The following is a 17,153-nucleotide window of genomic DNA, read 5'->3' on the forward strand; positions in this document are numbered from 1 at the left end:
ATGTACGAGAAGGGAAGGTGGTGCAAGGTTGAATGTCATGTTGAATGGAGAGTTACTTGAGGAAGTGGATCAGTTTAAGTACTTGGGGTCTGTTGTTGCAGAAAATGGTGGAGTGGAAGCAGATGTACGTCAGAGAGTGAATGAAGGTTGCAAAGTGTTGGGGGCAGTTAAGGGAGTAGTAAAAAATAGAGGGTTGGGCATGAATGTAAAAGGAGTTCTATATGAGAAAGTGATTGTACCAACTGTGATGTATGGATCGGAGTTGTGGGGAATGAAAGTGACAGAGACAGAAATTGAATGTGTTTGAGATGAAGTGTCTAAGGAGTATGGCTGGTGTATCTCGAGTAGATAGGGTTAGGAACGAAGTGGTGAGTGAGAACGGGTGTAAGAAATGAGTTAGCAGCTAGAGTGGATATGAATGTGTTGAGGTGGTTTGGCCATGTTGAGAGAATGGAAAATGGCTGTCTGCTAAAGAAGGTGATGAATGCAAGAGTTGATGGGAGAAGTACAAGAGGAAGGCCAAGGTTTGGGTGGATGGATGGAGTGAAGAAAGCCCTGGGTGATAGGAGGATAGATGTGAGAGAGGCAAGAGAGCGTGCTAGAAATAGGAATAAATGGCGAGCGATTGTGACGCAGTTCCGGTAGGCCCTGCTGCTACCTCCGATGCCTTAGATGACCGCGGAGGTAGCAGCAGTAGGGGATTCAGCATTATGAAGCTTCATCTGTGGTGGATAATGTGGGAGGCTGGGCTGTGGCACCCTAGCAGTACCAGCTGAACTCAGTTGAGTCCCTTGTTAGGCTGGAGGAACGTAGAGAGTAGAGGTCCCCTCTTTTGTTTTGTTTCATTTGTTGATGTCAGCTACCCCCCAAAATTGGGGGAAGTGCCTTGGTATATGTATGTATGTATGTACAAACTGTAAATTTCCCACATCCTCCTGCCCTCTCATTGGTTATTTACCTACCCTGATGCATGTTACAGTACTACTGTAAAATCCTCCTCTCCTACTGGTCAGAATTGTTTCCATCGTTCATCTACATTTCAGCGTTCCTTGACACTTCGTTTCAGCAACTACGATTCAGATTGAATTTGTGCTTGTGATTTCAGTTTCATACTTATAGTTTCTGTGTTGCTTTATTCAACCCATAATTCTATAGCTATGGGTCCCAAGAACATTGCTGATGTTCAAGGAAAGAAGAACAGGATGCTTTCTACTAAGACAAAGCTGGAGATATTCAAGAAATATGAGGTTGGCATGCAGTTGTGTGATCGCTAGGGTGTATGGCCGAAACACGTCGACAATGAGCACCATCCTTAAGCAGTAGTAAGCTATCAGAGAAGCAACACCTTCTGAGGGCATCACTGTCCTTCCTAGTACGAGGAGTTACGTCCATGATGTGAGGAAAACTACTTCTCCTCAGGATTAAGGACAAGGAGATTGCTAGAGATATGATCCCCGAGACGATAATCTGCCACAAGACCAGTGCCATCTACGGTAATCTTGTGCATGCTCAGGCTGAAGACTATGCAGGAGAAGGGATATCGCAGCAGGTATCCCCATAGCTCAAGGCTTCATGCAGGTGGTTTGAGAAATTCAAAGGATGGACTGGCATTCATTCGGTGATGCAGCATGGGAAGGGTGATAGCTTGGACACAAAAGTGGCCGAAGCCTTCATTAAAAAATTTGACGAGTTGACTCTCCAGAAAGGCTACAGTTCCAAGCTGGTCTTCAACAGTGATGAAACTGGGCTTTCTCTGGAGAAAAGAATGCCTCATCAGACCTGCATCACAATGGAAGAGAAGCTGCTGCCTAGGCATAAGCCTATGAAGGACAGGCTTACCTTTGCACTCAACTCAGTGGGGATTTTAAGGTCAAGACCCTACTGGTGTATCGTTCGGAGACTCCTTGAGACTTCAAGTCCCACAGTGTTAACTGAGAAGCTTCCGGTGATGTGGAGGGCTAATGCAAAATCCTGGGTAAACCTCTGTTTCGGTCTGACTAAAAAATGATTTAGAAGAGAAACACCTCCCTCTGAAATGTCTACTGGTATTGGACAACGCTCCTGCTCACTCTCCTGGCCTCGAGGATGGTATCCTCCTAGAATATTCATTTATCAAGGCTCTGTACCTTCCACCTAACACCACCCCTCTCCTCCAGCCCATGGACCAGCAAGTGTTTTCAAACTTCAAGAAGCTCTCTACAAAAAATCTCTTTCGAGAAGTTTCAAAATTACTGACAGCACAAACATCACCCTTAATGAATTTTGGAAGGAGCATTTCGATATTGTGTTTTACCTCAGGCTCATTGATCAAGCTTAGGAGGTGGTTTCGAGGCGCGCCTTGAACTCTTCGTGGAAGAGGTGGTTTCAAAGTGCACATTGAACTCTTCATGGAAGAAGCTGTGGCCTGATGTCATCTCCGCACAAGACTTCGAAGGATTCGATGTAAGCGTAGCTGAAGCCAAAATAGTTGACAATCCTGACCCTATTCCAGAACCTGAGGTTGAGGATATATTTCACTTCGGCGGTCCATGGGGCCGGTCGTCCATGATGACGACATTAATGAGCTTCTCGAGGAGCACCAAGAGGAGCCTCAACAGACGACCTGATGGAGTTGGAGGCCACGCAACTGAACGCTGTTCAACAACAGCTTTCTGGTGGTAAGGAGGAGGGGGGCACAGATACAACAGCAGCATAAATTGAGGAGATGCTATCTTATAAACGGACAGATTTCGTGGAAAAGAATCACCCAGAAAAGGTTCACACAGATCGTCTGCTAGCGCAGTTTGATGATAATCTATAAAGTGCAAAACGTAACGTAAAAAAAAATAAAAAATGAGAAAAAAGCAAAAGCAAAAAGAAATCTAATAAGTTTTTTGTAAGAGTTAATATCTGGCATTTGTTAATGTGTTTCGTAAAGTTAAGTATTAATGTTTTCTGCCGTTTGCCCTTCTGCTCTGCCGCCCATTTGGCGGCTTGAAAGGTAAGGTTCCACATTTTTGTATTTTATATTTATTATTGCACTAAGTTCTAATATTTACTTCATTTACAGGTGTTAATGGTTAGGTTAGGTATTTTGAACAATTCAAATGTTAAGTTATTGTGCCTTTCCTTCTGGTTTTACCCTCATCATAGAATTAGACGTGGTATTTTCGTACATGTGAAACGCAGCACTATACGAAAATATCATGATGCGAAAGCCACTCCAGAACTAATTAATTTTGCATCCTGAGGTATTACTGTCTATTAATGATGAAAAATAAAAATATGCAATCTAGCTATCTAGGTGCCGTGTCCTCGACGTGGGCTGTCAATTGCCTCCACCTGGTCCTGTCTCTAGCTCTTTGTATAAATTTTACAGCTGTTACATTTTCATTTACATCCTCCAGTAAGCTGTCCAAAAACCTTTTCCTTGCTCTTCTCCCCTCTATCTTTCTCATTTGTGCTTCTTTCCTCTTCTTATTACATGATCCAGAATTTCCATCTGCCCCTTCCTTATGAATGTGTAATACAGTTACAAGACTTTAATTATGTATGTTTGAATAGATTTTATTTGAAGATTTTTTATTTTTATGAAGAAAAATTATGAAATTATAAATTATTTGGAATTATTAGTAACTTTCTTATTTGTTTATGAAGAAGATATTTTTCTTAAATAAATCTTTTTAGAATTACCATCACGTAATATCAATCTTGTTCAATTATGAATATCTCAAGCTGACCACTAGAAAAAAAACAGGATATTCATTTTCAACATACCGGTTCCCGCGCTCATAAATCCCTCACAGCTATAAACTGCTGTGGTGTAAGGCTTCATTTTCCCTTCTGACGAGGAATAAATAATTAAATTAAGATCGAGGGCGACAAAATTGTTTTTATCTTATGCTAAGTTTTAAGAGATTTAAAAAAATTAAATTTTTCTGTTCAGAAGTGGGAGGAAAAACACTTTTTTGTGAAACAAATAAAACTATACTTACTGTACTTTATCTACTTTAAGGCCAGCTTGTCAGTGTTATGGTATTACATGGAGGATTTCTTTTCTATTATTTACGTAAAATTTGAACAGGCTTAAATGTGTTGACTTTTTCATTCTACTTACTATTTAAACTTAAATGTTTGTGGGGTTCTTTTATCATGCAGAAAGAATAAAATATTACACCAATGCCCGGTATACAATGCTTCGATGAATGAATAGAAAAATCATTTCTCCCTTGCTTTGATTTACATGCCAAAAATTCAGTCACAAATTTTTTATTGATAATTTGTAGCTGTAAAAGATCTATCAATTTTAAAAAGGTAAAAGAATATCATCAAGTTTCATTAGTAATGTTATTATAATTGTGCAAATGCACATATCGACCATAGAAACTGAACAATCTAATCTGATAACAGCTGTTCACTTGTATTTCAATCATTGTACAATAGTACTGTAAACAATTGCCGCGGTTGGGTTACAAAGTTAAGGCCCAAATCAACCCCGGAGAACCAATTATTTTCCCCAAAAATTTAATGAGTTTATGAATTTATATTTTACAACTATCTAAGCATACAGCGCAAAGTTTGTTTGAACATTCGGCGGCCATTTTCGGTGGTCACGCAGCTTTAGTGGGAAATGGGTGTAACAGTGGTGTAATCTATCTAAAGGGTCATGCACAAGAATAAGCCTTATGCGGTCTGAAATACTGTTTATTTCCACTTGTTTTTCGGTATTTTTCATTTCATGCCTGAAAATCTATTGATAACTGCCATCTTTTCATCCCTTTGCTCATTTAAAGATGTGAGACACACCTACAGTAGATTAGGGAAAGCAGCTATTGTCAGTAAAATAAAACTAGTTTTCAATTGTTTGACATTGTGGAGAGAGAGAGAGAGAGAGAGAGAGAGAGAGAGAGAGAGAGAGAGAGAGAGAGAGAGAGAGAGAGAGAGAGAGAGAGAGAGAGAGAGAGGAGAGAGAGAGAGAGAGAGAGAGAGAGAGGGAGAGAGAGAGAGAGAGAGGGAGAGGGGAGAGAGAGAGAGAGAGAGAGAGAGAGAGAGAGAGAGAGAGAGAGAGAGAGAGAGAGAGAGAGAGAGAGAGAGAGAGAGGGAGAGGGAGAGGGAGAGGGAGGAGAGAGAGAGAGAGAGAGAGAATCAGCACTCAACTTGATACAAACGTAAGTAAATACAGTAGTAAGCATTTATATTTATTACAATAAACCAAGACAAATAAACTAATTTCCATATATAACTGGTTAGAAAGTCGCATCCAAAAAGAATACCAATCATAACGTCACTAACCAAAGCATCGTGTCATAAAAGTTTACGCATATTACTGAAAACTTTGAAGCGTGATTACTCAAAACTATCGTTTTCACGCTTCAAATATTTGCTAAAATTTGGAAATAATTTAATAATTTTAAAACTATCCATGTTAATGGATATATGTTTTGTAATTATTGCATAATTGAGCTTTTTTGTATAAGATAAATAATATTGTTAGAGAGAATTCAATTAAAAAAAAAAAACACTAAATTCGGCGTGACGTCACAGATATTAACCTATTTATTTATTTATATCTTGATCTGTTAGAAATTTTGGGAAAAGCTCAATTATAAGTTGTTCATATGATATTCGAGTATTTTCACATTATAAAGTTAATCTGAAAAAAAAAAAATTAAGACCGCAATTCACGTGGCGACGGACATAAATATGGAGCGACGGATGGACAAAGAACACACATTGATTCTTATGCTCATATAGTGTTGGCAATGGTAATATAACTGTACCCTGAAAATATCTAGTTACTGAGTAAAATAAATTTTTGTATAAAATTTTTGTTTGGAGGTGATCCAGGCCTACCAACAAACAAAAATGTTATTAAAAAAGTATTTTACTCAGTAACTAGATATTTTCAGGGTACAGTTATATTACCATTGCCAACACTATATGAGAATAAAAACTCGATATGTATGTTCATTGTCTGTCCATCATTCCGTATTTATGTCCGTCATCACAAGTGAATTGCGGTCTTAATTGTTTTTTTATTTAAGACATATTTTTTGCATGTTAATACTCAAATACAGTACCATGTAAACAACATAAAATTTAGTTTTTCCAAAAATCTTGAACACATCAATATAAATCGGTAAAAATGATGAATAGCTGTGATACCACACTGAATACAGACACAGACAGACTCTCGCTCTCACTCCCACTTTCATTTTTTACTTTTGTTTTCAATTTCAGGTGCATTTCATCCATCGGCTATTGGATACTTTTACTAACTGTACTCTACAATTAGCATTTTGTAGTATTAGATACAAACAAGTGTTTTGTTGAAACTCATGCAAAGCTTGATGTGGCAGTGACTAGTTTTATAAGTCGCAGTGATGATTTTCAGTTAATGAGTCACCACACCTAGTACTGAAGTTAATGTACAATCACCTTTGAAAAATAGTAAGAACTAAAAATACCATGATAAAAAGCATGTGAAAAAGAATGTACTGTACTAGAGTACATTGGGTTACTTAGTACGTTAATCAACTGCAGATAGGTAATGGTCAGTAAATGTTGGTAGATTATGAAATTACCCACCCTAGGGCAGCAAGTATTTACGGATTCTTGATTTTCACGCATGTCACTGTTAAAAAAAAAAAAAAAAACACGAATAATGAGGGCTGACTGTATATTATATTACATGGGTGGATGATGCACCAAATTGCACGATTCCTTTAAACCTTGGTCGAGGTGAACAAAGTTTCAACTACACGCAATTGTTTGCATAATATTTCATAGGGCAACATGACACTTTTGCTTACAAGTTCGGCCACTGGGTCATCACAAGTAACTGAAGTGGGGTAAATGCAGGCGATAGAACATACAGTACTTTGACACAAGTGAGTTTGCCACATATGGGCAGCATCTCCCAAATTTATTCAGTAGTAAAGAAACTAGTATATCACCAATTTTTTCCTTCAGTTCAATCTACGATATAGGAAGATGAAGAAAGCCACCTTCCCTTTCAAACTTTACATGACCTCATAACTGGTAAATACCCTAATAAGTTGAATAAAGTAAGTTTGGAAGCTTCTTATTCAAAATCTGTAGAAATAGCCTCTCAAAGACTGGTTACAGCACTCAGTTACTGACTTCTTGGGATAGAAGATATAGGCTAGTTGTGTCAGATTCAGAAAAGGCTAGCAATTCCGGGTCCCATTTATGCCTTAAGCCTTCTATAACGTAGACATACTGACTGGTATAAGATTCATTTGTTGCATAAGATTGTCTTAGTTTTCAATTTGATTTGCAGTTTTGACCCCATCATTGAATGGAATTCTGGTCGACTAAAGAATGGTGTTTGTGGATAAATCAAGTAGGGAGCATTCTTGAATCACTTTACTTAACAGTTTTGTGTGTATTGAGGTTTAATTGGCCTCCCAACTAAATTTGTTAGCATTCTTCCATGAGGAACAAACCGTTTTAAATACATGAAACATATCCTCATTTACGATATTGAAGTGTTTACTATATTTTCAGTTATCTACCCTACTGATTTTGTTACTTTTTTCACAGGGAAAATACTGCATTCTAAATACCATTGTGAGGAGTAAAACACTGAAACAGAATGACCGACGTTAGTCTTCCTTTTTCATATTGGCCGAAAAAGCAAGCGAAGTTAATCAAGAGCAGAGATTGATTATCTTTAGAGGAGTGGATAACAATATGACAAGCCAATACTCCACCAGTTAAGTTAGTGATGATTGTTTGGATCTTAATTCATTTCAGTACCTTTCTTATGATGGATGAATTTTTTTCAGTTATCAATGTTCTAAGTTTGATCTCAGCCACCCGTTGATACAATACCGCTAATGTGTTATGGGGTCCTTTAACTGGCCAGACAGTACTACATTGGATCCTTGTCTCTGGTTACGGCTCATCTTCCCTTTGCCTATTCATACACCGAATAGTATGGCCTCATCATTAGATATTCTGTCCCCATACAACTGAAAACACAGATTACCAAACAATTCTTCTTTGCTTAAGGGGTTAACTACTGTACTGTAATTTTTCAGTGGCTACTTCCCTCTTGATAAGGGTAGAAGAGACTCTGCTTGGTAAGCAGCTCTTCTAGAAGGACACTCCAAAATCAAACTACTGTTCTCTAGTCTTGGGTAGTGTCATAGTCTCTGTACCATAGTCTTTCACTATCTTGGGGTAGAGTTCTCTTGCTTAAGGGTACACTCGGGCATCCTATTCTACCTTATTTCTCTTCTTGTTTAAAGTTTTCAGAGTTTATATATATGAAAGATTTATTTTTAATATTGTTACTTTTTTAAAAATATTTTATTTCCTCATTTCCCTCCCTCATTGGGCTATTTTCCCTGTTGGAGCACTTGGGCTTAATAGATTCCTGTTTTCCTACTAGGGTTGTAGCTTAGCAAGTAATAATAATAATAATACACTCAGTTTTTTTCATGACCAATCACACAAACTAAGATGAGCTGAATGATGTTTCACTACTGTACTTCCATAAGACATTGTACTTATTCAAAAGCTAGTGTTGGACCTGTAAACTAAAAATGTTATTTTCATTAGTAAAATAAATTTTTGAATATACTTACCCGATGATCATGTAGCTGTCAACTCCGTTGCCCGACAGAAATCTAAGGTCGGGATACGCCAGCGATCGCTATACAGGTGGGGGTGTACACAACAGCGCCATCTGTGAGCAGGTACTCAAGTACTTCTTGTCAACAAGAACTCAATTTTCTCCTCGGTCCACTGGTTCTCTATGGGGAGGAAGGGAGGGTCCTTAAATTCATGATCATCGGGTAAGTATATTCAAAAATTTATTTTACTAATGAAAATAACATTTTTCAATATTAATCTTACCCGATGATCATGTAGCTGATTCACACCCAGGGTTGTGGGTGGAGACCAGTATACATGTTAACATTAGAAGCTAAGTATCCCGTATTTCATTTAAGCAGTTATTCAAAATAACAAACAAAATAAATAAGTACCTGGTAAGGAAGTCGACTTGAACTATTACTCTGCCTTTTTTAAGTACGTCTTCCTTACTGAGCCTAGCGGTCCTCTTAGGATGCTGAACGACTCCTAGGTGCCGAAGTATGAAGGGCTGCAACCCATACTAAAGGACCTCATCACAACCTCTAATCTAGGCGCTTCTCAAGAAAGAATTTGACCACCCGCCAAATCAACCAGGATGCGGAAGGCTTCTTAGCCTTCCGTACAACCCAAAAAACAACAATAAAAAGTATTTCAAGAGAAAGATTAAAAAAAGGTTATGGGATTATGAGAATGTAGTGGCTGAGCCCTCACCTACTACTGCACTCGCTGCTACGAATGGTCCCAGGGTGTAGCAGTTCTCGTAAAGAGACTGGACATCTTTGAGATAGAATGATGCGAACACTGACTTGCTTCTCCAATAGGTTGCATCCATAACACTCTGCAGAGAACGGTTCTGTTTGAAGGCCACTGAAGTAGCGACAGCCCTAACTTCATGTGTCCTTACCTTCAGCAAAGCAAGGTCTTCTTCATTCAGATGAGAATGTGCCTCTCTAATCAGAAGCCTGATGTAGTAAGAAACTGCGTTCTTAGACATCGGTAAAGCAGGCTTCTTGATAGAACACCATAAAGCTTCTGATCGTCCTCGTAATGGCTTTGTCCGTCTTAAATAGTACTTAAGAGCTCTTACTGGGCAAAGTACTCTCTCTAGTTCGTTCCCCACCAAGTTGGACAGGCTTGGGATCTCGAACGACTTGGGCCAAGGACGCGAAGGAAGCTCGTTTTTAGCCAAGAAACCGAGCTGCAAGGAACATGTAGCCGTTTCAGATGTAAAACCTACGTTCCTGCTGAAGGCGTGGATCTCACTGACTCTTTTAGCTGTTGCTAAGCAAACGAGGAAAAGTGTCTTTAATGTGAGATCCTTAAAAGAGGCTGATTGAAGCGGTTCGAATCTTGATGACATCAGGAACCTTAAAACCACGTCTAGGTTCCAGCCTGGTGTGGACAACCGACGTTCCTTTGAGGTCTCAAAAGACCTAAGGAGGTCCTGTAGATCTTTGTTGGAGGAAAGATCCAAGCCTCTGTGGCGGAAGACCGCTGCCAACATACTTCTGTAGCCCTTGATCGTAGGAGCTGAAAGGGATCTTACATTCCTTAGATGTAACAGAAAGTCAGCTATCTGTGTTACAGAGGTACTGGTTGAGGAAACTGCATTCGCCTTGCACCAGCTTCGGAAGACTTCCCATTTTGACTGATAGACTCTGAGAGTGGATGTCCTCCTTGCTCTGGCAATCGCTCTGGCTGCCTCCTTCGAAAAGCCTCTAGCTCTTGAGAGTCTTTCGATAGTCTGAAGGCAGTCAGACGAAGAGCGTGGAGGCTTGGGTGTACCTTCTTTACGTGAGGCTGACGCAGAAGGTCCACTCTTAGAGGAAGAGTCCTGGGAACGTCCACTAGCCATTGCAGTACCTCGGTGAACCACTCTCTCGCAGGCCAGAGGGGAGCAACCAACGTCAACCGTGTCCCTTCGTGAGAGGCGAACTTCTGAAGTACCCTGTTGACAATCTTGAACGGAGGGAACGCATACAGGTCTAGATGGGACCAATCCAGCAGAAAGGCATCCACGTGAACTGCTGCTGGGTCTGGAATCGGAGAACAATACATCGGGAGCCTCTTGGTCATCGAGGTAGCGAATAGATCTATGGTGGGCTGACCCCACAGGGCCCATAGTCTGTTGCAAACATTCTTGTGAAGGGTCCACTCTGTGGGGATGACCTGACCCTTCCGGCTGAGGCGATCTGCCATGACATTCATGTCGCCCTGAATGAACCTCGTTACCAGCGAAAGCTTTCGATCTTTTGACCAAATGAGGAGGTCCCTTGCGATCTCGAACAACCTCCTCGAATGAGTCCCTCCTTGCTTGGAGATGTAAGCCAAGGCTGTGGTGTTGTCGGAGTTCACCTCCACCACCTTGCTTAGCTGGAGGGACTTGAAGGTTATCAAGGCCAGATGAACTGCCAAAAGCTCCTTGCAGTTGATGTGAAGTGTCCTTTGCTCCTGATTCCACGTGCCCGAGCATTCCTGTCCGTCCAGTGTCGCACCCCAGCCCGTGTCCGATGCGTCCGAGAAGAGACGGTGGTCGGGGGTCTGAACAGCCAATGGTAGACCTTCCTTGAGAAGAATGCTGTTCTTCCACCACGTCAGTGTAGACCTCATCTCTTCGGAAACAGGCACTGAGACCGCCTCTAGCGTCATGTCCTTTCTCCAGTGAGCAGCTAGATGAAACTGAAGGGGGCGGAGGTGGAGTCTCCCTAACTCGATGAACTGGGCCAGCGATGAAAGTGTCCCTGTTAGACTCATCCACTGCCTGACAGAACATCGGTTCCTTCTCAGCATGCTCTGGATGCATTCTAGGGCTTGATTGATCCTTGGGGCCGACGGAAAAGCCCGAAAAGCTCGACTCTGAATCTCCATACCTAGATAGACAATGGTCTGGGATGGGACGAGTTGGGACTTCTCTATATTGACCAGGAGGCCCAATTCCTTGGTCAGATCCATAGTCCATCTGAGATTCTCCAGACAGCGACGACTTGACGGAGCTCTTAAAAGCCAGTCGTCCAAATAGAGGGAGGCTCTGATGTCTGCCAAGTGAAGGAATTTGGCAATATTCCTCATCAGTTTGGTAAACACAAGAGGTGCCGTGCTTAGGCCAAAGCACAGGGCTTGGAACTGGTACACAACCTTTCCAAAGACGAACCTTAGGAAAGGTTGGGAGTCTGGATGGATGGGGACGTGAAAGTACGCGTCTTTCAGGTCTAACGAGACCATCCAGTCCTCCTTCCTGACCGCTGCTAGGACCGACTTCGTCGTCTCCATCGTGAACGTCTGCTTGGTGACAAAAGCATTGAGAGCACTGACGTCCAGCACCGGTCTCCAACCTCCTGTCTTCTTCGCTACCAGGAAGAGACGGTTGTAGAAGCCCGGGGATTGATGGTCCCGGACTATGACTACCGCTCCCTTTTGTAGCAAGAGCGACACCTCTTGTTGCAACGCTAGCCTCTTGTCCTTCTCCTTGTAGTAGGGAGAGAGGTTGATGGGAGATGTTGCTAGAGGGGGACTGCGGCAGAACGGAATTCTGTACCCCTCCCTTAGCCACTTCACAGACTGAGCGTCTGCACCTCTGCTCTCCCAAGCTTGCCAGAAGAACTTGAGCCTGGCTCCCACTGCTGTCTGGAGAGGAAGGCAGTCAGATCCTGCCTTTTGCGGACTTGGAACCCTTCTTGGATTTGCCACGGTGACTGTCGGCACGGGTACCTCCTCTGCTGGAGGTTCTGCCACGAAAGGGCGGGATGAACCTAGTTGCTGGTGTGTCCACTGCTGCAGGACGGAAGGGTCTAGGCACGGAAGGTAAAGCTTTAGCCTTACGTGCGGAAGATGCCATCAGATCATGGGTATCCTTCTGGATCAGTGAGGCAGCCATCCCCATGATCAGCTCCTCCGGAAACAGACACTTGGAGAGAGGAGCAAACAACAACTCCGACTTCTGGCAAGGAGTGATCCCAGACGACAAGAAGGAGCAAAGATGTTCTCTCTTCTTAAGCACTCCCGACGTGTACGAAGCCGCAAGTTCACCAGACCCATCCCGAATGGCTTTGTCCATGCAAGACATGATCAGCATGGCAGAGTCCTTATCCGAAGGGGAAGTCTTTCTGCTTAAAGCTCCCAAACACCAATCGAGGAAGTTGAAGATCTCAAAAGCACGAAAGACTCCCTTCAACAGATGATCCATGTCAGAAAAGGACCAGCAAATCTTCGATCGTCTCATAGCCAGCCTGCGGGGAGAGTCAACCAGACTTGAAAAGTCGCCCTGGGCAGAGGCAGGAACCCCCAAGCCGGGTTGCTCTCCCGTGGCATACCAGACGCTGGATTTGGAAGCAAGCTTGGTAGGCGGAAAGATGAAAGCAGTCTTTCCCAGTTGCTTCTTGGACTGCAACCACTCTCCCATAACCCTCAAAGCTCTCTTGGATGAGCGTGCGAGGACAAGCTTGGTGAAGGCAGGAGCAGCAGACTGCATGCCCAGAGCAAACTCGGAGGGAGGAGAGCGAGGGGTTGCAGACACAAACTGTTCTGGATACAAGTCCCTGAACAAGGCAAGGACTTTACGAAAGTCTAAGGAGGGAGGCGTAGACTTGGGCCCTTCTAAGTCGGAGTGCGGTTCATCCAAATGTGCATCTTCGTCATCCGATACTCCATCATCCGAAAGCTGAGTAGGAAGTGGCAAAGGCGGAGCAGAAAGCTGAACGGCTGACTCCGGCAGCACGGGTGCATGCGTAGCTGCTGCGGATACAACATCATGCCGCTGCTGGTCAGTCTGCGAGCTGGCAACAACAAAAGCAGAGTGCTGGTGCGTGGGAGGGACTGCCGTGGGTTGTGGAGCATGCCGTATGGGATGCGGAGCATGCCGCATAGTGTCAGAACACGGCAGCTCTACAGCACCTTCCCACTGCTGATGCGGTAGCTCACGCATGTCAACGGATGGTGCAGCAAGAACATGCGTCTGGCAGGGTGGACTGCGCATCGGTGGTGGAGCTCTCACAGGTGGAGTGTGGTAGCAGGCAGCCGCAGTATCTGCTGAGCGCACAACCGCGGCAGGTTGTAGGCTAACAGGGGCAGTGTCAACCTTCTCAGCATGATACTCTTGCATGAACGCAGCAAGCTGAGACTGCATAGTCTGCAGCATGGACCACTTAGGGTCTACCGTGGTTGGAGCAGCAACAGACGGAGCAGTAGCCTGTTGTGGAACCACTCTACCTCTCTTGGGAGGTGTGCAGTCTTCGGAAGACTGCGGCGAGTCCGAACTGACCCAGTGGCTACACCTGGGCCGTTGGACTCGCTCGGAAGGGACCTTACGCTTGAGAGGTCGTGAGACCTTGGTCCATCGTTTCCTCCTTGAAACTTCTTCCACAGACGAGGGAAGATAGGGCTCATTCGTCTGTATGTGGATGGGACGATCTCTGAGAGAAACGTCCGCAACCACTGAGGGTACATCCGTACGCTGATCAAGGCCTGCCGAACCCTTTGGTCCTTCGACATTGCTTCTCCCCTGGGCTTGGGAGCTTGCAAGAGGTCCCGGACTAGGAGGACGACTGGCACGAACAGATGTACCCTCATGCGCAACACTGACACTGACACTTTTCACCTCACTTGCACTAACACTTCCCACTGCACTTTTCGCTTTCAGCTCTTTGACATCTGCCAAAAGCTGATTACGGTCATTAGCCAATGACTCCACTCTGTCACCAAGAGCCTGAATGGCACGCATCATATCCGCCATGGATGGCTGAGCACTAGTAGCAGGGTCGGGAGTCACCACTACAGGGGAAGGAAAAGGTTGAGGGGCATGGGGAGAGGAAAAATCAACAGAGCGAGAAGAACTCCTCCTGATCCTATCCTTCTCTAGCCTACGTGCATTTTTAAGGAATTCGTTAAAATCGAATTCCGAAAGCCCAGCGCATTCCTCACACTGATCTTCCAATTGACAGGATTTACCCCTACAATTGGAACAAACGGTGTGAGGATCTATGGAGGCCTTCGGAAGACGCCTAGTACAAGCCCTAACACTACACTGCCTGTACTTAGGGACTTGAGACTGGTCAGACATCTTGGATTTGTAGAAATAGTCAAGGGGGGATTCCAAAAACTAGCAAAGTTCGTTAACAATTAATCCAAATTAATTCCAAAAGCTTGCTAAGCTAATGATAAAGCTTCCTGAATAGCGAAGGCTAAAATCTAGAGCGAATACATCACCAAAATCGTGAGAAACAACTCCAGAATCAACAGCGTATCCAAGTAGGTCTTGCCGGTGGCACGACAGAGGAAAAATTGAGTTCTTGTTGACAAGAAGTACTTGAGTACCTGCTCACAGATGGCGCTGTTGTGTACACCCCCACCTGTATAGCGATCGCTGGCGTATCCCGACCTTAGATTTCTGTCGGGCAACGGAGTTGACAGCTACATGATCATCGGGTAAGATTAATATTGAAAAAGTTAGGTTTCTCAAGTTAAATAAAATAGAGTTTCAAACTCACGGATGGGTTTTTATCATCTGGAAGCACTGCTTGCTTGGTATTAGTTTTCCACCTAAATAAAGAACCAATTGACCACCCAGTGCTTTTCTCTTGAGAGGGATCTGATTCTTTCTCCTTGCTTTTCTGGCTGTCTTCTGAATTTTCCTTTTCTTTCAAGGTAGGTTCTGCCCCTTCGTTAGACTTCTGAAATAGAAAAAGCAACTAAGTACATACATCAAGTTTTTTCCTACATATCTAAGTATTAAACCTTTGAGCAATAATTAAAATTTATCCACGTTTTTCACTTTTCTGTATGAGAATGTAACAAGTTTATTTCCAAAAACATAAAATACATAATCAAACTGGCACTACAGTATATTACATTCAAATACTAATGCATAATAAACTAAAATACTTCACTGCTTGAATAACTGTAACAACAGCATTCATCCCGCATGCTAAATTCAAAGCAAAATAAAATAAACCAAAACTAAATTAAATTATTCAAACAGGTTGCAGCAAGATTTGTAAGCATTTAGAATAAAATAAAACAGCACATTTGAGTCACAACAACCAGATTACAAAAAAGGTGGCGGCAACTTAAAATACCGTACTAAAATAAATCAAAACATAATATGCCATAATACAAAAAATGGACGTGCACAGGGCCCATTAATACCTGCGTCACATGACTGTTAAGGCCCAGTGGTGGAGGAAGTGGACTTGACAAAAGTGATGAATGTTGAGGTAGTGGTTGGAACATAGGAAGGGAGTTGGGTAAAGCCATGGATGAAGTGGAGGACTCCAGACTTGGAGAAAGAGTTGCAGTTGTGGTCGTGGTTGACCCCAAAAACTCAGGATTTTGGCACAGTGAATCTTGAACAGATTCTGATGACTCAATGGGCTGAAGTGAAGGTGGCTGCTGTTGTGACGTGGGAATAGTGCTTGTAACAGCCAGGGGCTCCTGATTGCTCACCAGAGATGTGGGGTGACGATGGCGTAACTGGTAATCTACTTCGGTGTCTGATTCGCGTGCCCCTACCTCCTCAATATCTTCATACTCATACAGGTCACCACCAAACTCATCATACTCATCATCCTGGTAGTCATAACGATAATCATCATCATCATCATCTTCAGTCAAAACAGGATTAAGACCATCCTCTACAATATGGTCAACAGGATAAGTAAAAACTGTGTAACAGGGGACAGAAGTCTCGCTATACCTATAGGAACACTTCTGATTACTGCTAGGACTACAGGAAAATGAATCAATTTGATGAACATCTTCAGTGATGAAAGAATCTACAGCATGAGGAGAACTGTCAGGCATAAGTGGGCAGCTGGACGGTCTTGAGGTTTCGTCATCACTCTCATCATTTTGAACAGCTTTCAATCGGGCCTCAGCTCTGGCAATGTCTGTATCCCGCCCTAACCTGGCATGTTCATCACAGAGGTTAGGAGCCTGACAACAAATGGTATCTACTTGATAAGTGCGTGGAAGAGGAGATACTCTAGAAGTATCACTACATCCTGATCCTAATTGTCGAGGAGATATTGGGTCATCTATTGGAAAGGAGCCACCAAACACTAGAGGATTTGTGGGAATTTTCAATTTGTGATAATTAGGAAGCATGGTTGAAGGGAAAGTGCGAGGGATGCGTGAAGGGGGAACCACACGATTAGGGTGGTTAGCAGGCAGTGAAGCCATTGTCAGTTCCATGTTGGTGACTCTACCAGGGAATGCCTGCACTGTGGGAGGCGAGCGTCCCTTATGCTCAAGGTGCTTAGCTTTGGATGCCATACTAACAGAGGATCTAGAAGGGTTAGTGCTACGATTGCCTTCCGAAGTAACGGAGCCAGTCTTCTGGTCTTTGGTTGTCTTCTTGGTCTTCTCCATGTCACTCGCCTGCGACTTGAAGGACACCCTCTTATGCTTGACCTCTGCTTTCGGTGGAACAGATGGCTCTTGTATGACCTCTCCTTGGGTACTTTTCTTATGGTTTTTGTTGGCTTGCTCGGCACCATTACTCCCCTACATTTATTGGGACAAAGCAGTCAAGACTAAAGGTCACCTACTTGAAACTC

General features: G+C 43.1%; 1 protein-coding gene across 8 annotated transcripts in view; it reads right to left on the bottom strand.

Annotated features, from left to right (window-relative positions):
* Window positions 1-17,153, bottom strand: part of LOC137650111 (protein transport protein Sec16A-like) — a 248,621-nt gene that overhangs the window by 66,748 nt on the left and 164,720 nt on the right. For 7 of the 8 annotated variants that reach the window (XM_068383237.1, XM_068383234.1, XM_068383233.1 and 4 more), the window contains 2 exons: window positions 15,745-16,164; window positions 15,087-15,269 (listed from right to left, as the gene is read on the bottom strand). In XM_068383237.1, the coding sequence (XP_068239338.1) occupies window positions 15,087-15,269; window positions 15,745-16,164 (603 nt within the window). The remainder of the gene's footprint in view (window positions 1-15,086; window positions 15,270-15,744; window positions 16,165-17,153) is intronic. The other variant, XM_068383238.1, reaches the window with a different exon arrangement.

The sequence above is a fragment of the Palaemon carinicauda genome, chromosome 11, assembly GCF_036898095.1.
Source record: "Palaemon carinicauda isolate YSFRI2023 chromosome 11, ASM3689809v2, whole genome shotgun sequence".
NCBI classification, from domain to species: Eukaryota; Metazoa; Arthropoda; class Malacostraca; order Decapoda; family Palaemonidae; genus Palaemon; species Palaemon carinicauda.